At 41.1% G+C, this 27547-nt stretch overlaps 1 protein-coding gene across 6 annotated transcripts in view; it reads left to right on the top strand.

Moving 5' to 3' along the window:
* Window positions 1-27547, top strand: part of LOC140191482 (phosphatidylinositol 5-phosphate 4-kinase type-2 beta-like) — a 238037-nt gene that overhangs the window by 63260 nt on the left and 147230 nt on the right. For 5 of the 6 annotated variants that reach the window (XM_072248931.1, XM_072248930.1, XM_072248933.1 and 2 more), the window contains exons 2-3: window positions 13538-13635; window positions 15458-15554. In XM_072248931.1, coding sequence (XP_072105032.1) covers window positions 13538-13635; window positions 15458-15554 — 195 coding nt within the window. Of the gene's footprint in view, window positions 1-8806; window positions 8937-13537; window positions 13636-15457; window positions 15555-27547 lie in introns of those variants that run through there. The other variant, XM_072248932.1, reaches the window with a different exon arrangement.

Genomic DNA, 27547 nt, shown 5'->3' with positions numbered 1-27547 from the left:
CATTTTGTTGTTTCCCCCATTACTACCTCTCCAGCAATTTTTTTTCAGTGGTTTCATGTCTACTCTCGCCTCTCTTTCACTCTTTAATATGCTGTTTGGTATCCTCTTTTTAATATTATTGGTCTGCTTACTTTCATATTCCATATTTATCTTAATGACTTTATTTAGTTGCCTTCTGATGTTTTTTAAGAGCTTCCTAATCTCTAATTTCCCACTAATTTTTGCTCTATTATATGCTCTCTTGTTGGTTTTAACTGGTGTTAACCACATTTGTGTCATCGTTCCTTCACGTTTCTACTTCCTCTTTGGGATGTGTATATCCTGTGCCTTCTGAATTGTTTCCGGAAATTCCAACCATCGCTGCTCTGCCATCATGCTTGTCAGTGTTCTTTTCCAATTAATTCTGGCCAACTCCTCTCTCATGCCTCTGTAATCCCCTTTACTGCACTGCAATACTGATACATCTGACCTTAGCTTCTCCTTCTCAAATTTCAGGGTGAATTTGATCATATTATTATCACTTGCCCCTGAAATTTTTTGTTTACCTTAAGTTCTCTAATCAATTCTGATTCATTGCACAACACCCAATCCAGAATAGCGGATCCCTTTGTGGGATCAACCATGAGCTGCTGTATTAAGCCATCTTGTAGGCACTTTGGAAATTCCCCCTCCTGGAATCCAGCACCAACCTGATTTTCCCAATCTGCCTGCATATTGAAGTCCCTTATGACTATTTTAACATTACTCTTTTGGCATACATTTTCTATCTCCCATTGCAATTGGTAGACACATCCTTACTACTATTTGTGGGGGGGGGGCTGGGATCTGTATACAACTTGGGGTCTTTTTTACCCATGCAGTTCCGTAGCTCTATCCACAATGATTCAATACCTTCTGAACCTATGTTACCTCTTTCTAATTTAATTTCATTTTTTACTAACAGAGCCATGCCACCTCCTCTACCTTCCTGCCTGTTCTTTTGATACAAATGTATCTTTGGACATTAAGCTCCCAGCTATAATCTTTCAGCCATGATTCAGTGATGCCTACAACGTCATACCCACCAATCTGCAACTGTGCTGCAAGTTCATCTACCTTATTCCATATACTGCACGCATTCAAATACAACATCCTTTATCCTGCATTCACCCTTTTCGATTTTGTCTGCCTTTTATGTTGCAAGTCGTCCTGTTGACTGCAATTTTGCTCCTCACTGCACGTTGCCTCTGTAAACCAGCTACCTCATCTTTAGCACTGTTGTCTGCCTTTCCTACGATACTACTTGTATAAAAATTTTCACGGCTCAGGACACGAGTCGCACCATGCTCAACCTTTTGATTCCTAACCTTGTCTGAGATCTTACGAACATCTGACTCCACAAACCCCACGCTAACTGTTCTGGCACTCTAGCTCCCATCACACTGCAACTCTAGTTTAAACCCCACCATGCAGTATTAACAAAACTTCCCGATAGGATGTTAATGCCCCTCCGGTTCAGGAAAGATGTGTGATATTTGTCTTAAATTCATGCATGTGAAGACGTGCCTGTTAAGTTTTCTTTTAAAAAATGCTTTCAAACGGTGTCATGATCTGATTTGTTGAAAGCTGTTAAAAGATTGTGAGAGTTATCCTGTAATTGTCACTATATATTATACCATAATTGTGATAACTAATATTACCATTATTATATTCCTGAAGAAGAGTCTCAGCCCGAAACATTGATTGTTTATTCATTTCCATAGATGCTGCCTGACCTGCTGAGTTTCTCCAGCATTTTGTGTGTATTGCCATCAAATTTGCTCTTTCTCTAAATTTAGAGGTTGTGGCTTTGGCTCCAGGCACATGCTGAAACAAACAAGAGGGAAAGGTACTACTACCTCCCATTTTAAAACTGTTTGGAGGTTGGTTTACTGTCAGTTCTATTCCCCAGTGCTCTGAGCTGTCCTCACCACAAGCTGTTTGCTCCCGCAGAATGTCCTTCTGTATCTAGGAGTTTCAGGCATGAAATATCTCAAGTCAAAAAAAGGAAAATGGCTGCACTGCCAACAGTTGACCTTAGTAAAAACTATTGTGCTGACCAGGGAGAGGGTTAAATTCTGCTCGTGATGCATAATACGTCAGTGCATCCACTTCACTTGTGTACAGTGATGCATCGCTTGCTGTCTGCCCGAAATGTACTGCAAGAGTGTCGAATAGCGCTGAAAAGGGGATTTGGGTTTGTTTTCTATTTGCTAATCTGAAGTTGACAAATACACTGGTTTTTGTGCTTTGAATCAATATTTCCAGTGTGCATATGTCACCAAATTCTATCCAAAGTGCAATTTTTGTTTTTTTTTTGATATGTAGCCAGTGAATCAGATCTGTTATCACATGATGTGAAAATTGTTGTTTTGCAGTGCAGTGCAAAGTCACGGAATTACTATAAATTATAAAAAAAAACTGCAATTAAAAACAATAACTGGTGAATAAATTATTATAAGATTAGCTCTGTTTGTCACATATACATCAAAACCTCCAATGAAACGTGTCATTTGTGTCAATGACCAACACAGTCTGAGGATGTGCTTGGGTGTGCCTTGTTTCTGGTGCCAACAGAACATGCCCACAACTTACTAACCATAATTGTATGCTTTTGGAATGTTTTGAGGATACTGGAACATCCGGAGGAAACCCACACGGTCTGATTAGGTACCAATGAAGTGGCTAGGGGCACACATTTTTGTAAAAAAAAAATGTTGTTTTGTATCATAAGAAAATGTGACATATCTTTACTTTAGGAATGCAAAGCTACCTGTGTCAACTTTATATTAATCTACCAGAGATGATAAGATCTAATTGATAGTAAACGATTAAAATATTTAGGTTTGTCGCATATAATCCCATACTGTCCCATATCATAGTTGTCCCCTATAAACTGTTGTATATGCTGTATAGTAATTATAAAAACTGTTTCTGTAAATGCTTTTAGAATAAGAAACAGGTTTATTAATACTGACATATGATTTGAAATTTGTTTGTGGCAGTGTAAAGACATAAAAATCTATAAATTACAACATTAATAGTGCAAAAAAAAAGGAATAACAAGACTGTTCATTAGTTTAAGACAGAGGTGAGGAAGCTGCACCTAAGTTATTAAATGTGGGTCTTCAGGCTCCTGTACTTCCTCTCAGATGGGGGTAATGAAGAGGGTATGTCTTATACTGGTTATTATTGTTTTCCACAGACTGCTCAGATGTCAGTCAGTAAGACCAAAGAACTGATTGTGGAGTTCAGAAAGGGTAAGAGGAGGGAACACGCACCAATCCTCATAGAGGGATCAGAAGTGGAGAGAGTGAGCAGTTTTAAGTTCCTGGGTGTCAATATCTCTGAGGATCTATCCTGGACCCAACATATCGATGCAGTAACAAAGAAGGCATGACAGCAGCTATATTTCATTAGGAGTATGTCACCAAATACACTTGCAAATTTCTACAGATGTACTGTGGAAAGCATTCTGACACCATCTGGTATTGGTCGGGGGGACTACTGCACAGGATCAAAATAAGCTGCAGAGAGTTCTAAACTTAATCAGCTCCATTATGGGCACAAGCCTCCATAGTGTCCAGGATATCTTCAAGGGCTGATACCTCAAAAAGGCAGCATCCATCATTAAGGACCTCTATCACCCAGGCTGTGCCTTGTTCTCATTGCTATCAATCAAGAAGGAGATACAGAAGCCTGAAGGCACACACTCAACAATTCAATAACAGCTTCTTCCCCTCTGCCTTCTGATTTCTAAGTGGACACTGAACCCATGAACACTACTTTTATTTCTATTTTTGTGTTACTGCTGCTGCAGAGACAGCAAGTATCACAGCATATGCTGGTGATATTAAACCTGATCCTGATTCTGCTTTGTACAGTATAGCACTGTGTGGCTTGAGATTTGCTAGTATTTGTGCTAGCGGATTTTGTCAATGAAATAATTACCAGCAGCTTTCATAATAAGTTGGATACTAGCCTTTTAAGAAGTTTCTCTGCTGACTCAGGTTAACAATTGTATTGGTAAGTGAGGAGATTGAAGGAATAGATGAGGAAAAGAACTGTTGAGATTTGAATGGCTTTAACTTGATGACTGAGGTTGAATTAGCTGATTTGATAAAAATGTTTATGATGGGAATGGTAAAAGGGATCTGCTACATTGCTCTTGCACAGAGCCGGCACAGAATCACTGAGCTGAATAGCTCTGAGAGTTCTTTATTGTTATTGATAAGGAGGCTTTGAGAGCATCCTTGAATCTTTTCTTCACCCACTTGGTAACCTTTCCCTCTGACAGAGGCTGCAAGGGAGAGCTCTTAATCGTCCAGGAGCGGTGGGAAATTACAATGACACTTTGACACTTGGTGTTCTTTGAGTAATCCTTACTCTATTTTTTTCTAGTATTTTAAATTGTTAATTGTTATCCAAATTCCTGCCTATGCCAGTGTTTGCAGAATTAGACTTCTGTATATATCTAGCAAATTTGAGCTGCTTATATAGTGCTTTCACTCCCAATATCTTAACATGAATGTGGTAATATTTTTTAGTCTCTTGTTTCTGCAGAGAAAGAAACTATATAGTTTTTACCCTGAACAAACCCAATTTTAAGGTGAGAGCAGTTTCTGATACAAAGGGAAAGCTAGAAGGGAAAGAGGACTAGAATATAAAAGCAAGGATATAACGCTGAGGCTTTATAAGGCATTGGTCAGACCACACTTGGAGTATTGTGAGCAGTTTTCAGCCCCTTATCTAAGAAAGACACTGGAGAGGGTCCAGAGGAGATCACGAGAATGATCCTGGGTATGAAAAAGGTTAGCATATGAGGAGAGTTTGATTGCTCTGTACCTGTACTCGCTCAAATTTAGAAGAAAGAGGGGGGATCTCATTGAAACATATTGAATATCGTCAATGTTTATGAGGAGAAAGAAAGAGAATGGGGTTGAGAGGGATAAAAAATCAGCTGTGAAGGAGTATATGTAATGGGCTGAATGGCCTAATTCTGCTCCTATGTCTTCTGGTCTTAAAATCTATTTGGCTGTGACTTTTATTTTCTTTCTCCCTCCACTTCTCCCTCCCACTGAACTTCTTTCAATGTCAGCTTATTCATGGGATAGACAATAGGTGCAGGAGTAGGCCATTCAGCCCTTCGAGCCAGCACCGCCATTTACTGTGATCATGGCTGATCATCCACAATCAGTACCCCATTCCTGCCTTCTCCCCATATCCCTTGACTTCGCTATCTTTAAGAGCTCTATCTAACTCTTTCTTGAAAGCATCCAGAGAATTGGCCCCACTGCCTTCTGAGGCAGAACATTCCACAGATCCACAACTCTCTGGATGAAAAGGTTTTTCCTCAACTCCGTTCAAAATGGCCTACCCATTATTCTCAAATTGTGGCCTCTGGTTCTGGACTCCCCCCAACATCGGGAACATGTTTCCTGCCTCTAGCGTGTCCAATCCCTTAATAATCTTATATGTTTTAATCAGATCCCCTCTTATCCTTCTAAATTCCAGTGTATACAATCCCAGTCGCTCCAATCTTTCAACATATGACAGTCCCACCATCCCAGGAATTAACCTCGTGAACCTACGCTGCACTCCCTCAATAGCAAGAATGTCCTTCCTCAAATTTGGAGACCAAAACTGTACACAATACTCCAGGTGTGGTCTCACCAGGGCCCTGTACAACTGCAGAAGGACCTCTTTGCTCCTATACTCAAATCCCCTTGTTATGAAGGCCATTAGCTTTCTTCACTGCCTGCTGTACCTGCATGCTTACTTTCAGTGACTGATGAACAAGGACACCAAGATCTCATTGAACTTCCCCTTTTCCTAACTTGACACCATTCAAGTAGTAATCTGCCTTCCTGTTCTTGCCACCAAAGTGGATAACCTCACATTTATCCGCATTAAACTGCATCTGCCATGCATCCGTCCACTCACCCAGCCTGTCCAAATCATCCTGCATTACCTCAACATCCTCCGCACATTTCACACTGCCACCCAGCTTTGTGTCATCTGCAAATTTGCTAATGTTACTTTTAATCCCTTCATCTAAATCATTAATATATATTGTAAATAGCTGCGGTCCCAGCACCGAGCCTTCCGGTACCCCACTAGTCACCGCCTGCCATTCTGAAAGGGACCCGTTAATCCCTACTCTTCGTTTCCTGTCTGCTAACCAATTTTCTATCCATGTCAGTACCCTACCCCCAATACCATGTGCTCTAATTTTGCCCACTAATCTCCTATGTGGGACCTTATCAAAGGCTTTCTGAAAGTCCAGGTACACTACATCCACTGGCTCTCCCTTGTCCATTTTCATAGTTACATCCTCAAAAAATTCCAGAAGATTAGTCAAGCATGATTTCCCCTTTGTAAATCCATGCTGACTCAGACCAATCCTGTTACTGCTATCCAAATGTGCCGCTATTTCATCCTTTATAATTGACTTCAGCATTTTCCCCACCACTGATGTCAGGCTAACTGGTCTATAATTCAGCAGGCCAGGCAGCATCTCTAGGAAGAGGTACGGTTGACGTTTCAGGCCGAGACCCTTCGTCAGGACTCTTCCTAGAGATGCTGCCTGGCCTGCTGCGTTCACCAGCAACTTTGAAGTGTGTTGCTTGAATTTCCGGCATCTGCGGAACTCCTCCTGGCTGGTCTATAATTCCCTGTTTTCTATCTCCCTCTTCTTAAAAAGTGGGATAACATTAGCTACCCTCCAGTCCTCAGGAACTGATCCGGAATCTATAGAACATTGGAAAATAATTACCAATGTGTCCACGATTTCTAGAGCCACCTCCTTAAGTACCCTGGGGTGCAGACCATCAGGCCCTGGGGATTTATCAGCCTTCAGTCCCATCAGTTTATCCAACACCATTTTCTGCCTAATGTGAATCTCCTTCAGTTCCTCCGTTACCCTAGGTCCTCAGGCCACTATTACATCTGGGAGATTGGTTGTGAGACGTGAGATTTGCAGACATCCCACCCTGCAAAAACTCATTTCAGGGAGGTAGCACCATCAATTTGCGGGAGACTTCCGGGAGAGGTGGGATGTCTGCAATAGAGTAGCTCCTTAGCAGCTGGCCAGTTAGTTTAAATAACGTTCGCTATGCTAATGAATGAATGACACCTGTTAAACTCACCTCAACATGTCTTTTACAGTCTTAACCCACCATGGGCAATAGAAAAGTCACTGTTGCAAACAGTACAGTGAGCAACACTGTCATTATTTTTGACCCCTATTAGGCAGGGGTACACTTTAGTGTAGTCTGGGGTGACGTACCTTTTATATATTTTTTGGAACACTGCAATGGTGCGCTCTCGCTCGCGCGCGCGCTCACTCTCTCTCTCGTCGCTCACGTGCTCTCAAGCGCTCTCGCTTTCTCTCTTGCCCGCTCTCTCTCTCCCTCTCTTGCTTGCTTTCGTTCTCGCTCGCGTGCTCGCTTGCCTTCTCTCTCGCTCTCTCTTGTGCGCATGCTCTCTCGTGGTCGCTCTTGCGCTCTCTCTTGCTTTTCTCTCGCTCGCTCTCAAAAAAATTGATTTCCGTGATATTGTATATAATTTGCGAGCCACTATTAATATGCGGGAGACTCCCGGAACTTCCGGGAGAGGTGGGATGTCTGGATTTGTTAAACCGGATTGCCTTTGAAGGTGTATTGATGAGCTGTCAACTAAATTGCTGCTGAGTGTGGCTCAGATGTAAAAATTAATCCCTGACCTGGCCCATTCACACATAACTAGCTTGAGGACTAGTCATTTTTTCTATATTTAATCTGATCTGACCTGACATGCCAGGTGTTGGCAAACAGTGTATTGCCATTGATCAGAAAACAGGATGTGGGCTAGCACTTAGCAAATCATCAGGGATCAACTTTACTCACCAAATACATTTACAGGTATTAGGTATTATGTGGTGTGTTGGTCAGGACGAGACGTGCAACAAAAAATAAATTCAGCGATTATCCAGAGTAAGGAATTATATAAAAATAAAGTTAGAAGTATAGATACGGAATAAATGTACATAAATGCATAAATACTAGCATGTATTTACAATGTAAGCAGCATCATAAAAAGTGGTTTAAAGTGTTTTCAGTGCAGTGATGGGGGTCATAGATAGAGGGGCGTGGGGGCTAACGAGAATGGCTGATCAGATTAACTGCCTAGGGAAGAAATTTTTAAAGTGGCATTAAATTTTTGTTTTAATAGCCGTATCGTGCTTTCCAAAAGGGAGCTTTTGGAAAAGGCAGTTTTCTGGATGGTTAGTGTCCACAGTGATCTTTCCTGCCTGCTCCTTTCTGCAGCAATTCTGCTGTCCTGACAGTTCGCTGTAATTTTTGTATATTGAGAGAGGATGCTGCATCAAACCAGACAGTCATCTTGACCTGTGTAAAGTACAAAGCTGGACCAATATGGCATGACCAACCAGACTCCAATGTTTTATCAGTTCATACACCTGATCAAACTCTTAACCAGCAGATACAGTCAGATCCTATTGTACTGTGGTCAGGTAGCCAGGCTGTAGTTTCTACACTACATTACACTTGGTTTTGATACAGTTGACAGCTCAACAAGCTTCTTGTGAAGGGCTGTTAAGAGTTGGGTTGCTGTGGGTGTGCAATCCAGGGTAACCTGAGTGAGCCTGGCACATTTTACTGAACTCATTGGGATTCATCATATCCATTAATGATTACTAGTATTTTTGGGAAAAAGAAAACTAAATTCAGTAACAGTTTAACTAAACTTACCTTCCCCCAAATGGTATGAAGAAACTTTAGCTTGTGTCCAACACACAAAATGCTGGAGGAGCAGGAGCAGGTCGGGAGGCATCTATGGAGGTGAATAAACAGTTGAAGTTTTGGACCGAAACCGTTCATCACCATGTCCTACGTTTTGAGGAAGGATCAATCCCAAAGGTACATTTAATGGATGTAGCCAAAGTAGTTACTGTAGGGACAGAGCTGGCTCCAATTGTCAATTTGCTGTCCAATGCAAGTAATGCATACACGCTGTACACGGTGAACTTTTATTCTCTACTATATAGGTTGCAAGATAGCAGTCTGTAGTGATCCTTCCTTGTGAAGACCCCCAGTCTCCTTGTCTCTCCCACTGTCGTAATTTTGTTGTAGCTGTATTCTGAAGTTAACAAGTAGGAATCAAGGGTAAAGGATTTTTGAACAAAAAAGGAATAAAAGGACTGTTGGGAATAGCTAGGAAAGGGAGAAGAGGCCAGGATCTGATTATCTATGTTTTTGTTGAATTAGCTAAGTGGTGACACGGTAGAGTTAGTGGCTTGTATAACGCAATTACCACACCGATTTGGGTTCAATTTTTGCTGCTGCCTGAGCGGTGTTTGTATGTTTTTCCTGTGATTCCGTGGATTTCCTCTGGTTGCCCCAGTTCCCTTGTGCGCTCCGGTTTCCTCCCACATTCCAAGTATGTTAGGGTTAGTGAGTTGTGGTTTGCTATTCTGCAGCTAGAAGTGTGGCGACACTTACAAGCTGCCTAGCACAATCTGCACTGATATAATTTGACACAAATGATGCATATCACTGCATGTTTTAATGTACATGTGACAAGTAAAGCTAATCTTTTTTTAAAAATTTAGATACAAGAGAAAGGATTTTTACTATATGGTGCTCTCGTGAGACCACATTTGGAACATTATGCACAGGAAGAGTGTTCATACCAGATTTCAGGGGCGAAGGATGTCATATGAAGAGAGATTAAGATTCAGAAGAATGAGAGCGAATGTCATTGATTAATACAAAATTCTTGTAGCCTTGATAAGAATGATCTGTCCCCCCAGCTAGGTGGACTCTTTATTAGGTACACCTGCTCGTTAATGCAAATACTGTATCTAATCAGCCAGTCATGTGGCAGCAACTCAATGTATAAAGTATGCACACATGGTCAAGAGGTTCAGTTGTCCAGACCAAAATCAGAATGCGGAAGAAAAGTGATCTATCTGACTTTGACTGTGGAATGATCATTGGTGCAGGACAGGGTGGTTTGTGTATCTCAGAAACTGCTGATCTCCTGGAATTTTCACACATAAATCTCTAGAGTTTACAGAGAATAGTGCAAAAAGCAAAAAAATAATCTAGTGAGTGACAGTTCCATGGATGAAAATGCCTTTTAAATGAGAGACGTCAGGGGAGAATGGCAAGACTGGTTCAAGCTGACAAGAAGGTGACAATAACTCAGATAATCCCATGTTACAACAGTGGTGTTCAGAAGTGCATCTCTGAACGTACAACATGTCGAACCTTGAACTTGTTGGCTACAACAGCAGAAGATCGCCAACATACATTCAATGGCCACTTTATTGGGTATAGAAGGTAAAGTGGCCACTAAGTGGAAGGAGATAGCCATTCATGGCAAAAGTGGGATTAACGTTTTATTCAGAATCAGAAACTGGTTTAGTATCACCGGCATATGTCGTGAAATTTGTTAACTTAGTGGCAGCAGTATATGATAAATATAGAAAAAATAAATGAATACACTAAGTTATGTATATTAAATAGTTAAATTAAAAATAATACAAAACCGGAAATAATAACAAAAAAGGTGAGGTAGTGTTCATGGGTTCAATGTCCATTTAGAAATTAGATGGCAGAGGGTGGAAGCTGTTCCTGAATCACTGAGTGTGTGCCTCCTTCCTGATGGTAGCAATGAGAAAAAGGTATGCCCTTGGTGATGGGGGTCCTTAATAATGGACACTGCCTTTCTGAGGCACTGCTCCTTGAAAATGTCTTGGGAACTATGGAGGCTAGTACCCAAGATGGAGCTGACTAATTTTACAATTTTCTGCAGCTTCTTTTGATCCTTTGCAGTGGGTCCAGGTTCTTGCTGAGGCAGGAGTTTATTCTCGCCATGACCAACGTCTGAAAGCATTTCATCACCATAGATGTAAGTGCTACTGGACGATAGTCGTTAAGGCATCTCACACTCTACTTACTCAGAGGATGGTGACTTTGAATTTCAGAATTCTCAACCTTGGTGGGTCATGAGGGCTCAGATGGACACTTGGTTAATTCAGGAATGTGGAACTATGATAAAACATCAACCATGATATTATTGATTGGCAGTGTAGATACAAGTAAGACCTACTCTAGCCTCTTTGTCTTGCATTGCAGTGAATTAGGCATGCTATATTAGTGCTGGAAGCATTGCGACACTTGCGGTCTCTCCCCTGACTTATCCTCAGGCTGTGTTGGTTGTTGATGCAAACAACACACTTCACTGTATGTTTTGATGTACATGTGACAAACTTGTTTTTATGAGCTTGGAACTTCTTTAACACACACAAAAAGTGCTGGTGAACACAGCGGGCCAGGCAGCATCTATAGGAAGAGGTACAGTCGATGTTTCAGGCAGAGACCCTTCGTCAGGACTAACTGAAAGAAGAGATAGTAAGAGATTTGAGAGGGGGAAGGGGAGATCCGAATTGATAGGAGAAGACAGGATGGGGAGGGATGAAGCCAAGTGCTGGAAAGTTGATTGGCAAAAGTGATACACGGCTGGAGAAGGGAGAGGATCATGGGACGGGAGGCCTGGGGAGAAAGAAAGGGGGAGGGGAGCTCAGAGGATGGGCAAGGAGTTATAGTGAGAGGGACAGAGGGAGAAAAAAAGAGAGGAAAATAAAAGGGAAAAAATAATAATAACAATAATAAATAAATAAGGGATGGGGTACAAGGGGAAGGTGGGGCATTAACAGAAGTTACAGAAGTCAATGTTCATGCCACCAGGTTGGAGGTTACCCAGACGGAATATAAGGTGTTGTTCCTCCAACCTGAGTGTGGCTTCGTCTTGACAGTAGAGGAGGCCATGGATAGACATGTCAGAATAGGAATGGGACGTGGAATTAAAATGTGTGGCCACTGGGAGATCCTGCTTTCTCTGGCAGACAGAGCGTGGGGATTCAGCGAAATGGTCTTCCAGCCTGCGTCAGGTTTTGCCAATATATAGAAGGCCTCATCGGGAGCACCGGATGCAGTATATCACCCCAGTCGACTCACAGGTGAAGTGTTGCCTCACCTGGAAGGACTGTTTGGGGCCCTGAATGGTGGTAAGGGAGGAAGTGTAAGGGCATGTGTAGCACTTGTTCCACTTACAAGGATAAGTGCCGGGAGGGAGATCGGTGGGAAGGGATTGGGGGGGACGAACGGACAAGGGAGTCGCGTAGGGAGCAATCACTGTGGAAAGCAGAAAGAGGGGGAGGGCAATGGACAAGGGAGTCGTGTAGGGAGCGATCCCTGTGGAAAGCAGAGGGGGGAGAAGGGAAAGATGTGCTTCGTGGTGGGATCCCGTTGGAGGTGGCGGAAGTTACGGAGAATTATATGTTGGACCTGGAGGCTGGTGGGGTGGTAGGTGAGGACAAAGGGAACCCTATGCCTAGTGGGGTGGTGGGAGGATGGGGTGAGAGCAGATGTGCGTGAAATGGGAGAGATGCGTTTGAGAGCAGAATTGATGGTGGAGGAAGGGAAGCCCCTTTCCTTAAAAAAGGAAGACATCATCTTTGTCCTGGAATGAAAAACCTCATCCTGAGAGCAGATGCGGCGGAGACGGATAGACATTCTGCTATGTCTATCCACCAAGTCCCATTCCCATTCTGATATGTCTATCCACGGCCTCCTCTACTGTAAAGATGAAGCCACACTCAGGTTGAAGGAACAACACCTTATATTCCATCTGGGTAGCCTCCAACCTGATAGCATGAACATTGACTTCTGTAACTTCTGTTACTTCTGTTAATACCCCACATTCCCTTCGTACCCCATCCCTTATTTATTTATTTATTTATTTATTTATTTTCCCCCTCTTTTTCTCTCTTTCTCTGTCTCCCTCTGTCCCTCTCACTACAACTCCTTGCCCATCCTCTGGGCTCCCCTCCCCCTTTCTTTCTCCCTAGGCCTCCCATCCCATCATCCTCTCCCTTCTCCAGCCTTGTATCACATTTGCCAATCAACTTTCCAGCTCTTAGCTCCATCCCTCCCCCTCCCGTCTTCTATCATTTCGGATCTCCCACTTTTAAATCTCTTACCACCTCTTCTTTCAGTTAGTCCTTATAAAGGGTCTCGGCCCAAAACGTCGACTGTACCTCTTTCTATAGATGCTGCCTGGCCTGCTGCGTTCACCTGCATTTTTTGTGTGTGTTGCTTGAATTTCCAGCATCTACAGATTTTGTCATGTTTGGAACTTCTATAATTTGTGATGATGCATAATTTTCATGTCCACACAAGAGAGGCAAAAGGTGCTCGACTGAGAAGTATTTTGGACGTTGGTTCCATAAATTATTTGGACTGATTAATATTATGCAATGCTACTGAAATAACACTTGCGTTTGAGTTGTATTTTCACCTACCTTACTTACTTTGCTTTGTGTCTATAATCTCCATTCTTCTTTCAAATACCACCACCCTACCACGCAAGCCATGTTACTTATTTTTAAAGAGTGGAACTAATGTGAACTGCCATAAAAGTGAATTTACAGTATTTACTGTTTCCTTTTCAGATTAATGAACTAAGCCATGTTCAGATTCCTGTTATGTTGATGCCAGATGACTTCAAAGCATTCAGCAAGATAAAAGTGGACAATCACCTTTTTAACAAGTAGGTGACAATGATTTTCATAGTTTTATTGCACAGATGAAAAAGGGAGATATCCTCGAGTTTAAAGATTTGAACCTGTTGTATTGAACTTTCATTTATAAAGTATATCCAGAATATTTTCTTTGAACTTTAAAGCACAGAAAGATCTTCAGAACTCAAGGTTTTTCTAACATATCAAATTAACTGAAAAACAAGAGTATTTTTAGCACTATCTGTGGCATTTGGATTTTATTTTGTTGGATTATGATGTTTTTGATCCGAGGTTCTTCGGAAGTCAAAAGTGAGGCATAAAAGTTATTGCTTACGATCGTTTATTAAGTGTTATAAAAACAAAGTAGTTGAAGGTAGAAAGGTGAAGTAGGGGGTGGGGGAAGAGAGAGAAAGAAGACACAGATGGATGTGGTTTGGTCCTCTTTATCAGTTTGCTGATTCCATTGAATTTCTATAGATAACAGTTGACCAATCAGATAGCCGTTTTTCAAGTAAAGTGAAACCCACAACTGCAATCTGCAACCACTACAGAGCACACTAAGCAATTACATGTTTACAGGCAATTATATAAAGATACAAACAAGCATAAGAAAGTTAAATTGCAAGAAAAAATGACAATTACACAGTCCAATCCAGCAGTTTGTATTGTTTAAGTTTTTTTTAATGCCCTTAAGAGGTATCATCAGATTCAGGCATGCATTATCCCTGTGTACCCAATCCTTTATTGTATTTCCAGGGCAAGGAACAGGGACTATGTGGTGGGGGGGCGTTAATAGAGGATAGGGGCAAAACACTTGAGAAGACATAGAACAAATTGGCAAACTAAACTTGGTCTTTTGATATCCAAACCAAGGACTACAAGAAAATGACTGAGGTGCTCTGAATAACTCATTCCCTGGTTTCCTTTGAATAAAGAATGACACGATGGCAGGACAGTGGGGCAGAATGCAACAAGAGAATCAGATAGTTTGGAAAAGGACAGGGAGGGAATGTGTAGTAGGCAGTCAAATCGTTGACTGTTGGATTGCTAAACAGATAATCTAGAATTGAGTTTTATTTGATGAAGACCTAGACTTCCTTACTATAAAATTATGAAAGGGTTTGATAGGATAGGTTTAGGGACGATCTTCTCAGTTCTGTGACGAACAAAGTAAATAGGCGTAAGTATATTGAGACAATCATCAATATTAAGAACAAAAGAAAATCTTTTTAAACCATCGAGTGTTTAGAATATGGCACTCGCTACGGAATGGTTGAACCTGAGATGAGACAATTTGACAGGAAGCTAAAGAGAAAGGAACAGAAGGGTGTACTAAGAATGGGAGAAGGACATTAGCGTGGAGCCTAAGTACTGGCATTGAATAGAGACGAAACACCCTGTTTCGGTATTTCAAATTCTAATTAATTCTATTAGTTCTCTGTCTGGGTGACTGCTTGGCAAACTTCATAAGCAGGTATTTGTGAATTGAAGGAGATCTTGGAATTGGGTTAAGATGTGCTTGAGATCCAGACAACCCTCCTTGTTGAAAGGGTAGGATGCAGTTTTGAAGAGGAAAAAGTATGTGCTCGGAAATTCAAATTCCTTTTGTTATGTCCTCTCACTTTTATTTTTCTTGAGTTCTAGCTGCGAGTTAGAATTTGGGAGGTAGAGCAATAGAATTAAATTTAATTAAGTCTGCAATTTGTTGCTTTGTTCAAGACTGAATGATACCTTGTGGAAGCGATATATCAGGCACATTAGCTCTCAGTCATTCATAGGCACTTGGTGTTTTATCAAAAGGTGGTTTAACAACCCCAGTTTGAGGAAACTATTGATTATGTTTTTTTATAGGGAGAATCTCCCAAGTCGTTTCAAATTTAAGGAGTATTGCCCGATGGTTTTTCGGAATCTGCGAGAGAGATTTTGCATCGATGATCAGGATTACCAGGTTGGTTTCTTTCAGTAGTAAGAGTACATGATTTCTTGAATTCCTATTAATTTTGCAATTAGATTTTAGGGTTTGTTCAGGAACTGAAATTTGTTAAGTGAAGACTGAAAGTGACCTACTTCTGTAAACTAATTACCATCAGGGCTTTTTTTGGTGAATTGGTTTGGAGTGGGCTACATGGTATGCTGGGACTCACTTCATTTTGTACACTAAGCTATTTTAATACTGGGGCCAAAATATAAATGTTCTGCTGTTTTGATAGACCTTATGAAACATACAAGATCCTACGAGACTTGATGGGATAGATGCTGTGTAGACGTTTCCCTCTCTGGGGAAATCTGGAATTAAAGGCATAGTCTTGGATAAATGTTTACCCATTTTGGATTGAGATCAGGTTGGACGACTTATCTCAGATAATACAAGACCATAAGGAATTCAAACAAGACCAGCCCAGAACATGCTTTCTTCTCATTACTGTCATCAAAGAGTAGGTACACGAGCCTGAAGGCGTACACTTCACATTTTAGGAACAGCTTCTTCCCTATGTCTGACTATTTTTGCTCTCTCTTTGCCCTACTTGTTTGTTTATTTTTTCTATTTATATTTTCTATTGCAATTTGCAGTATTTTTTATATGCATCGTACTGTAATGCTGCCAAAAAACAACAAATTTCACGGCATATGTCAGTGATAATAAACCCGATTCTCATTCCCATTTGACACCTTGCACCTCCTCTGCTGATCAGTAAGGTCATAGCTGACTTTTTAACCTCAGTGCAAATTTTCTGCACGAATTCCGTTTCCCTTGATTCCCTTGTCCAAAAATCTAACAAACTTTTACACCTCAGCCAGCAAAACGTTAGCTCTCCTTGATAATCTGTAAGAATTTTGATATTTATGTATATTTGGAATTTTCTAACACTGAGAGCTCTGGAAGCTGATTCATTGTTAGTACCCAAAGCCGAGGTAGATTTTGGTTTGCAGAAGAATTGAGAGTTTACATGCAATAGCAGGTAAGTAGAGCTGAGCCTAAATATCAGATATGTCACAAACATGAGATTCTGTAGGTGCTGGAAATCCAGAGTAACACACAGAAAATGCTGGAACATTTTCTGTGTGTTACATGAACAGAGCAAGTCAGGCAGCATCTATTAAGAAGAATAAAGAGTCGATGTTTTGGGCCAAGACCCTTCATTATGATCCTTTTGAATTGCAGAGCAGGTTGAAAATGCATGTGACCTACTCTTATTTCTTCCGTATCTGTACTTAAATATATATGGTCAGTTTTCTCTCACTACTTATTGCTTTGACATCAGTACTTCGCTTGTTAAGGCAGAGGTGATGGGTTCTTCATTGGTAAGGGGATGATGGGTTACTGAGAGAAGGTGGGGCAGTGGGGTTGAAAAAATCAGCCATGATTGAATGAAGGAATAGATTTGATGGGCTGAGTAGCCTAAATCTACTCCTATGTCTCATGGGCTATGTAATAATATAAAATATGTGGTCTGCATAGTCGCGTGGCAGTTCAAGTAACACTATTGTGTAATTGAACCAGGTTCAAACCTGCCACTGTCTGTAAGGAGTTTGTATGTTCTCCCCGTGACTGTGTGGGTTTCCTCTGGGTGCTCCTGTTTCCTCCCACAGTCCAAAGACATCGTAGTTTGTAGTTTAATTGGTCACATGAGTGTAATCGGGTTTGTTGGAACGGAAGGGTCTGTTACCATTCTGTATCTCTAAATTTAAAAAGAAGTTTCAAGTATACAGCTCAGAACTTGTGTTTTTGTTGGACCGTGGCCAGCTAGTTCTGTTTCCAACCAACAGTCTTCCTTCTCCAGAAGAAAAGTTGCAATAACAAAGGGGAAGCAGCAGTTTGTAATGTTAGTAAAGCTAGCAACCACATTACTCATTAGGAGGATGCTAAAATATGAGGGAACTTGTTGTAGTTCCCCTTACTCCTGTTGAATTGATTGAAACATGATTGACTGAGTGACACAGTAGTGCAACCACCAGATCTGCTCCCTCACAGCTTCAACAACCTGGGTTCAATCAACCCTCGGTGCTCTACGCATACCCTTTGTGATCATGTGGCTTTCCTCCCACATCATTGATAAGATGGGCTCAACCTATCCTCATAAGACATAGGAACAGAATTAGCCTATTTGGCCATTTGCGTCTGTTACGCCATTCCATCATGCCTGATTTATTTTCCCTTTCAACCCCATTCTCCTGACTACTCCCCTGTAACCTTTTATGCCCTGACTACTCAAGAACCTATCAACCTCCGCTTGAAATATACCCAGGGTGCTTTCTGGATTAGAGAGCATGTCTTGTGAGGATGGGTTGAGCAAGCTCGTGCTTTCTCTTTGAAGCAAAGGAGGATGAGAGGTGACTTGATAGAGATGTACAAGATAATAGGCATAGATTGAGTGGATGGTTAGAAACTTTCTCCCAAGGTGGAAATGGCTAAAAAAGGGTATTATTTTAAGGTTATTGGAGGAAAGTATGGGGGGATGTTAAAGGTAATTTGTTTTTTTTACACAGAGTGGTCTTAGATAGACACATGTATGATAGAAAACTGGAAGGCTTATGTAGGAAGAAAGGGTTAGATTGACCTTAGAGTAGGTTAAATATTCGGCACAGCATTGTGGGCCAAAGGGCCTGTACTGTGTTGTGATGTTTTATGTTCTATCTCAGTTACATGGGGGTTGGCAAGTTAATTGGCCAATTTAAATTGCCTCTAACCTGAATGAATAGATGAATGGTTCAAGTTTAATTTCAACCATTTAATTGAATTGACCTTATTATTTACATCCTTCATATACATGAGGAGTAAAAATCTTTACGTTATGTCACCATCTAAATGTGCAATTTATAATAATTTATGGTAAATATTATGTACAACAGGATAGTCAATATAATATAGAAATACAGTTGTATCAGTGTGAATTAATCAGTCTGAAGGCCCGGTGGAAGAAGCTGTCCTGGAGCCTGTTGGTCCTGGCTTTTATGCTGCGCTTCCGTTTCCTGGATGGTAGCAGCTAGAACAATTTGTGGTTGGGGTGACCCGGGTCCCCAATGATCCTTCGGACCCTTTTTACACACCTGTCTTTGTTACATGAATATCCATGAATACAGCTAAATAAAACGGTGTTACTCCAGGTGCAAAACACAGTACCAACTGTCACACACAGCACAAGGTACATCTATCTATATACATCTAGCATACATAAGATAGCAATAAAATACAGCCACACACAAAATATATATAGTACAAGACCCTGAGTCCATGAATGTTGCAGAAATCTGCAGTTGACCACAATACAGTTTGTCTTCTGCCAAGCCAACACTGGGGAGCAGCACCATCTCCAGCTTGGACACCGCACCACACCACTTCTGGTCTTGCGATCACAAGAAAAGTGACTAAGACGATGACTCGCTGTTAAACTGCACACTGCCTTTGCACATAGCTGCTGCCCTATGTCAGAGAGGCACAATCTGCACTATCCAGCTCCTTCAATTTCTCTGCTAACGAGCTACTCGCTGCTGGGGTAGACCTGCGCTACTTTTAAGTTCTTAAAATGTCCAGCAGGGTCTTGTGATTGTTTAAAAAAAATAATAATTTTTAAAAGACAATAACACCTTTGGTTGACCCCGTAGAAGCTGCTGTGATCAAAGGTATTGCCATCTTACCGGAAATGATAAACATTAGCTTTATGTGTCACATGTACAAACGTTTGTACATTGAAACATGCAGTAAAAGGCATCGTTTGCTTCAATGACCAACACAGTCAGAGGATGTGTTGGAGGTAGCTTAGAAGTGTCGCCATGCTTCCTGCGCTAATGTAACCTGTTCACAATTCACTTGCCCTTACTAATAGGTACATCTTTGGAATGCAGACGGAAACTGGAGTTCCTAGAGGAAACACATGCAGTCAGGAGGAGAATGTGTAAACTCCTTACAGACAGCGGCAGCCAAGATGGTGTAGAAGGCTACTGATGGTTGGCATGGATATTATGGACTGGATGGCCTGTTTCCATACTGTGGTGATTCTAGGGTTGATTTGTTCCACACAGATTTTATATAGAGTTATTAGATTATTGAATGGAATAGATTATGTGCACTGGAAACCTTAATCACATCAGTAATAGGAGATGAAAAAGGCACAGGTCTTTGATCCTTCTCTGTTGTACAGTAGGATTTCTGCCTCAACCATCTTCAATCTCCTTGGTATCCAAAAATCTATATCACTTAAGTTAAATGTACAAAACTGAGACTTGTAGACCAAGGAGGATACCCATGCGTCAGCCATCTGTCTGTTGCTGATCTTGGCTGCAGGTGCAAGTCAGCCAGGAGTGCCCAGAGACTCCACCTGCTGGAACCAGAGTAAGGTTGATCTGATGTGGCTGGGCTCAAGCAACAGCTGTAACTAGTACTGTGGGTTCACTCACTAGTGTGAGTTGTACCTTCAAAGAAGCAAATGTGGAAATAGTGGCAGCAGCAGAGGGCTTGACCATTACTAAAGGCTGTGACTAATAATGTTACCTGCACTGTTCAACATTGCCACAGCAAAGAATAGAATTAGTGAACATTAAAGGAATCAGCACATCAGGCCTGAGTCAACTCCTTCAAAAGGCAACGTGGACAATTCCATTCTTTCTCTTCATATGTTTTTGCTTTCATATATTAATTTAGTTCCCTATTGAATTCATTTTGAATCTAATTTCATTACCCTACTTGGCAGTGCATTGCAAACAGCACCGAATCTTTCTAATGTCATGGTGATTTGGTGTTACAAGTTCAAATTCAGTTTGAAGTTTATTATCATTCAACCGTACACATGAATAAATGAAGCAACCTTCTTCTAGAATGAAGCTTTAAAGCACAGTACATATATCACACACAACACATAAAATAATATTAACAGATAATTTTTTTAAAATTCTGTAGATGTGCAAGTTGACATAAATATATGACATATAGTTAAATATACAACAATGTAATGCTACTGACATTGCCATAAATAATGTGTACTAGATGGTAGCAGGGTGTTCAGAAATCTCACAGCCTGAGGGAAGAAGCTGTTACCCCCCCCCCCACTAACAGCCCTCATTCTGTACCTTCTGCCTGACGGTAGGATTAATTGCAGATCACTGTTATACATATTAATTATTATAATCATTATAAATATCAATTATTAATAAATTAATTAAATTAATTGAAGATCATCATTATACATATTATCAATCACATTTCCAGCAGGATAGAGTCAACAAAATTATTCTGATTTTGAACCTATGAACAATGTAGGAATGGTATGGGGGTTGTGCTCTATCATTGAAAAACACACGTGATTCTGCAGATGCTAGAAATCTTGAGCAACACACACAAAATGCTGTATGAACTCAGTAGGTCAGGCTGCACCTATGAAAAGGATTAAACAGTTAACATCTCTGGTTGAGACCCTTCATAGGAATGTTCCAGGGAATGTAAGGGTTAATATGAGGAATGTTTGATGGCTCTGGGCCTGTTCTCACTGCAGTTTGGAAGAATGAAGGGATCTCATGGTAATCTACTGAATATTGGAAGGCCTAGGTAGAGTGGACGTGCAGAGAATGTTTCCCATAGTGGGAGAGTCTAGGATCAGAGGGCACAGCCTCAGACTGGCAGGATGTCCCTTAGCCAGAAGGTGGTGAATCTGTGGAATCTTTGCCACAGATGGCCATGGAGGTAGTTAAAATAGATGTTGATAGGTCCTTGATCAGCAAGGGTGTTAAAAGTTACAGGGAGATGGCAAGGGAATGGTGTTGAGATGGAAGGTAAATCAGCCGCAGTGGGGCTGACTTGATAGACCGAATGGCCTAATTCTGTTCCTATGTTTTTTAGTTTTATGGGTCATGGCCTGAAATGTCAGCTGTTTATCCCTCCATAGATGTTGCCTGACTTGCTGAGTTCCTCCAGAAACTTGTGTTTGTGCTCTGCAGCTGGTGCTTTCATAGTGGAAGTTAAAGTTTAAATACATTCAACCATAGATATGTATACAGTGAAACAGCCAAGGTGCAAAACACAGTACATACAGTCACATGCAACACATATAGTTACGATCCAGCATATACAGTCACCAAATAGTATTAGCACAAGTCCCTGAGTAGCATGGCCTGAAGACGGATAAGTTGACATTAAGTGCCTTGAAAAAGTACTCAGTCCCCAACAATTATTTTCACATTTTACTGTCTCATTCTAAATTTAAAATATATTGAAATAGGATTTTTGAGCTAACGTACAAAATGTGCTTCATGTTAAATCAAAAGAAAAATTGCAAAACCTGTCAACAATATATGAAAAATTACAAACCAAAATTGTGAGGCTGAAAAAATATTCATCCCCTTTTGTAATTATTATGCTAACCTTTATCAGGTGTAATACTTACCAACTTACCCAATTTGTTGATGTAGAAAACTGGAGGATCACCTGAATAAATTCCCTATCTGTAGAATCACTTGTGTTTTTCAATGACAGAGCACAACCCCCATGCCTTTCCTTCATTGTTCATAGGTTCAAAATCAGAATAATTTTGTTGACTCCATCTTGCTGGAAATGTGATTGGTAATATGTATTATGATGATGAACTTAAGGTCCAACAGACCTTAATGGTAGATTTTCAACAGACCAAGTCAAAATGGACATAAACAAGCATTCAAGACAAGTCAGGGAAATGATAATAAAGAAGCACAGATCTGGGGAAGAGTGCAAGACCATCTCAAAGGCATTGAACATACCTCAGAGCTCAGTGCAGTCCATCGTGGAAAAAGTATGAAACCATGGCTACAATGTCTAGGTCAGGCTGCTCCTCTGAACTTAGTCACTGGAGAAGAATAGCACTTGTAAGAGAGGCGACTGTGACACCTACAGTCACTCTGAGTGAGCTACAGAAGTTAATGGCTGCAACTGGAGACAACGTTCATGACTCCACAGTCTGTAAGGCCTTGCACAAAAAGGATATTCATATAAAAATGGCAAAGAAGAAGGCCTGGCTAAAAAATAAAACATATCCTTGCCCGTAAAGACTTTGCAAAGTGTCACTTAGAAGATACTGTAAAGATGTGAAAGAAGGTCTTGTGGTCGGATGAGACTAAAGTGGAACTTTTTGGCCTCAACTCTAAGCAGTACATGTGGCGTAAATCTAATACTGCGCATCAGCCAGGTAGCACCACCCCTACTGTATGTAAGGTATCATGCTATGGGGATGCTTTTCAGTAGCAGGATTGATAGGAAGATGAATGCTGCTAAATGCAGAGAGAGCCTGGATAAAAACCTGCTAGCCTGTGCCAGAAAGTGTAAACTGGGAAGGAAATTAGTCTTTCAGCAGGCCAATGACCCACATCACATTGCCAGAGCAACCATGGAGTGGCTTCATATGAAGAAAATTGATGTCCTTGAATGGCTTAGTCAAAGTCTTGCCTCTGGCAAGACTTCAAGATCGCTGTCCATTGCCGCTCCCCAACTAACTTGGCATGGCTTAAGTAATTTTGCAAGGAGGAATGGGTAAATCTTGCTCCATCACGTTGTGCAAAGCTAATAGAGACTTATCCAAAAAGACTACTGGCTGTGAGGTGGTTCAACTAAGTATTGAGCAAAGAGGGATGGATTCTTTTGACTGCTGATATTTCAGTTTTTGAATTTTTAGTTTCTCATGCTTCACAATTTCCCCTGTTTTTGGGCTCTACCATGAAAATAGGAGCATGTGATTCACAAATAAAACTTAGCAGTTAAATTGATCAAAATCCCTGGTTGTAATACTCATTTATGTGAACAAATGGTTGGGGGCTGAATACCTTTACAAGGCACTTGTAAAGTGTGAGGTGCATGTTTATGTAAGACAGTATAATGTTACTGACACTATTATAATAAAACAAGCAGTGGTATACATATGTCAAACAGTATAAATAAATAAGAATGGCACCATTAAGTTGAAAAGGCAATGGATTGAGAAAACCCAGTGCATTGAACAATTACCCCTTTTAGTTTGGTTGTAGGTAACATTGTTAAGTGTGGAATGCATTGCTTGCTCCTGTATTGCTCTCACTGAGGTGTTGGAACATCAACTAGACAGTCAGCCAAACTCCATTCAAAAATGACATGAGAGTCAGGATTAGCCTCCTAGCTCCTTAGTTTTATTGCAGACTCAGTGGGGTGACATATTGAATAAGGAACTAGGAAGCTATACCCTGACTTTCATATTATTTTTGAACCGAGTTTGGCTGACTGTCCAGTTAATATTACAACACTTCAGCGAGGGCAGTATAGTGAAAGAGCAATGTGTCTGCTGGGGAAACAACAGGATGCTTTGGATAGAAACTTCTTTCGCTCTTAACAAAGCTCTGGCCTACTGCTTTTATACTTACTCCATCCTGGCTGCACAGCAAGTGACCTAATACAGAAGTGAAACTGTGCATTAAAATAAAAGCTGAATGTGCTTGACATAACTCAATTGCCTGAAAGGCAGAGTACGCCTAGTTTGGAGAGCTGGGACACTTAATTGGAACTGCTGCAGTGGTAATTTTATTCTTTGTAGTAATTGGGGTAGTGACTTCAGAGGATAAGGAGTTGATCACATCAGTGTAGGACAGTCCATGTGAGATGGCACATTTTAAAGATAAAAATTAGTTTTGTTTGTCACATGTACATCGAAACAATGAAATGCTTAATTTGCGTCAACAACCAACACAGTCTGAGAATGTGCTGTGGGCAGCCTGTCAGTGCTGCCAGGCTTCCAGTGCCAATATAGCATGCCGACAGCTCACTAATCCCTAACCCATACTGTTTTGGATTGTGGAAGAAAAACCAGAGCACCTAGAAGAAGCCCACATGGTTTCGGGGAGAATGTATGAACTCCTTACAGACAGCGTCTTCCCTAAAAGGCTCGAGTCAACCTAGAGTTTCAGCAATAATCTGATAGTTTCACGATGACTAATGGTTGTGTATCTTTTATTTTCAATCCTGGTCAAGGAAAGATGTAGAAAGGTAAATGTAGAAAAAAAAAGTTTCAATTTATGGGGAAGACCAAAACTCTCCATAAAAACTGGGGTAGGTGAGAAGCTGGATATCCTACCTCACCTCCCGACACCACAGATCCTTTCCAGCTCCTACAAGGCATGCATTCGCTAGTGAAATACTGTCCAGTTGCCTGGATCAGTACAGCAAAACTCAACATCAAATAAGACAAAGCAGCCCATTTAAAGATTAGCTCAATTTATCATGTGTACATTGAAACATACAGTGAAATACTGTACTTCATTTGTGTCAATATCCAACAAAGTTGGAATATGTACTGGGGGCAACCCACTGGTTGCCCCATACTTCCAGCGCCAAAATAGCATGCCCTTAACCTGCATGTCCTTGGAATGTGGGAGGGAACTACAGCACCTGGAGGCAACCCAAGTGATCATGGGGAGAATATACAAACTCCTTACGGTATTGAACCCGATAGCTAGCATGGTAACAGTGTTATGTTCATCGCTACCCATCTCCCAGGACACTGATTTCTTCCTGCCACAAGTATGCCCTGGCTTCATTGTGTCTAGTCTACAGATGCATTGGAGTCACTTGCCTGGGTTAATCTGACAGTACCTCCCAAACTTGTGAATTCTGCCTCTGAGAATGACAAGGAGGAGTGCAGCAGATGCATGGGAGCACCACCTGCAGGATCCCCTCCGAGTCATTCACCACATTGACTTGGTAATATTTTGTTGTTAGTTTTTGGCCAGGGGTCTAACTCCAGGAAGTCTTCCCTTCAATACAGTGGGAGTACCTTCAAGAAGGATTGCAGCTGTTTAAGAATTCAGCTCACTACCTGCACCTTCTTTTGAGGTCAGTTAGGATTGAACAAATCATATCCTGTAAATAAAATCGCAAAAGACACCATGAATTTACAGTTACAGATATGAATAGTAGTCACTGAAATAAGTGACCATAAGTATATCCAGGAGATCTGTATCACAGCGTTAAACATTGTGAGTACACGCATACATCCATTGGCGGTGGGGGGAGGGTGTAATGAAAGGTGAGTCAGGTGCCATTTAGGCAGAAGGGATTTTGATTTTTTTTTGGCCCTGACTCTTGGCACCAGGTTAGGTGTTCATTGAACAAATGCTGCGAAAGGCTGTTACAAACACTGAAACAGCTGACTAGCAGAACACAGCCATTGTTGACCAGTCTTGTTTCCAAGTTCAGGTCCTGGTACTGGTGTGAGTCCAAACAAACAGCTGCAGTGTCCAAGCACGGTGCTGGTCACATTCTTTAGTTGGCTTGAGCTCCTTTCTACTCAAAACAAAGAGTTTCACAACAAAATTAGTTTGCCTTGGCAGTACTATGTTGGTTCAGTGTTCAGTATTCCTCTCCCACAATAGTTCTCAATCACTCTTACATCTTCAGACAGATACCCTATTTAGATACAGGAAGAGTCAGCATCCAGGGCATTGCTGCACTTACTGGCTCCAGTGTATTGAGACTCTGTCCTCCAGAGGCCTGTCTAGTCATCACAGCTGCTCGGAAATTTGAACTGAATTGAATGACTTTATTTCTTACATCCTTCACATACATGAGTAAAAATCTTTACATTACATCTGTCTAAATGTGCAATGTGCAATCATAGTAATTTGTAATAAATGGAACAGTCAATGAAATATAGAGTACACTTAAATCAGCATGAGTTAATCAGTCTGATGGCCTGGTGCAAGAAGCTGTCCCGAAGCCTGTTGGTCCTGGCTTTTATGCTGCGGTACCGCTTCCCAGATGGTAGCAGCTGGAATAGATTGTAGTTGGGGTGACTCAGTTCCTCAATGATCCTACGGGCCCTTTTTACACACCTGTCCTTGTACATGTCCTGAATCATGGGAAGTTCATAACTACAGATGTGCTGGGCTGTCTGCCCCACTCTCTGCAGAGTCCTGCGATTAAGGGAGATACAGTTCCCATACCAGGCAGTGATTCAGCCAGTCAAGATGCTCTCAATTGTGCCCCTGTAGAAAGTTCTTACAATTTGGGGGCCCATACGAAACTTCCTCAACCATCTGAGGTGAAAGAGGTGTTGTTGTGTACATACCACGTGAGGTCCTCGGTGATGTGGATGCCGAGGAACTTAAAGCTGTTTACTCTCTCAACCCCAGATCGATTGATGTCAATAGGCGTTAGCCCATCTCCATTCCTCCTGTAATCCACAGCCAGCTCCTTTGTAATCTATTAATTTCAGTTTAGTGAAGAACCCCCTATTCTTCTGATTCTGGATTCTGTTTTTCATTATTCTGTATTCCACAAAACAACATATTTCACAACATATGCTAGTGATATTAAACCTGACTCTGAGGCTGCAGCTGTTGCTACCTGCACAGCAGCAACCATTTTTCCATACTGGAATTCAAAATTTTTCCCCTAAATTTAATGTCAAGTTAAATTTATTAACTAAGCACATAGATGTCACTATATATTTATTTAGAGCTGTGGTATGTGGCATGGTAACAGACCCTTTCAGCCCAATGAGCCCTTGCTACACAGTTGCAACTGTGTGACCAATTAATGTAGTAACCCTCCTGTCTTTGGGATATGAAATGAAACCGGAGTGCACCACGGTCATGGAGAGAATGTATAAACTCTTTACAGGCAGGCTCAGTGTCAAAGACCAGCAGGAATTGAACCAGAATCACTGGCACTGTAGTCATGTTACGCTGGGATTCACTTTCTTGCAGGCATTTACAGGAAAATAAAGAAACACAGCAAAAATTTAAGAAAAACTACATAAAACAAAAACAGGCCAACAACCATTGTGCAAAAGAAGACAATGTGCAAATAAAAAAAATGCTGAGAGGATCAAGGGAATGGCGGCGTAGGGGAAGGTCTCTCAACAAAAAAGAAGGTAAACTGCCCCAAAGTCAAAGTTAGACAAATATTTAGTATTGTATAATTGTATCAATAAAAGGGGCAAGGATGATGTCTAAGAA

Source organism: Mobula birostris, chromosome X, assembly GCF_030028105.1.
Source record: "Mobula birostris isolate sMobBir1 chromosome X, sMobBir1.hap1, whole genome shotgun sequence".
In the NCBI taxonomy this organism is placed as follows: Eukaryota; Metazoa; Chordata; class Chondrichthyes; order Myliobatiformes; family Myliobatidae; genus Mobula; species Mobula birostris.
Note: the sequence above shows the minus strand (reverse complement) of the source record. Positions and strands in the feature narration are given on the sequence as shown.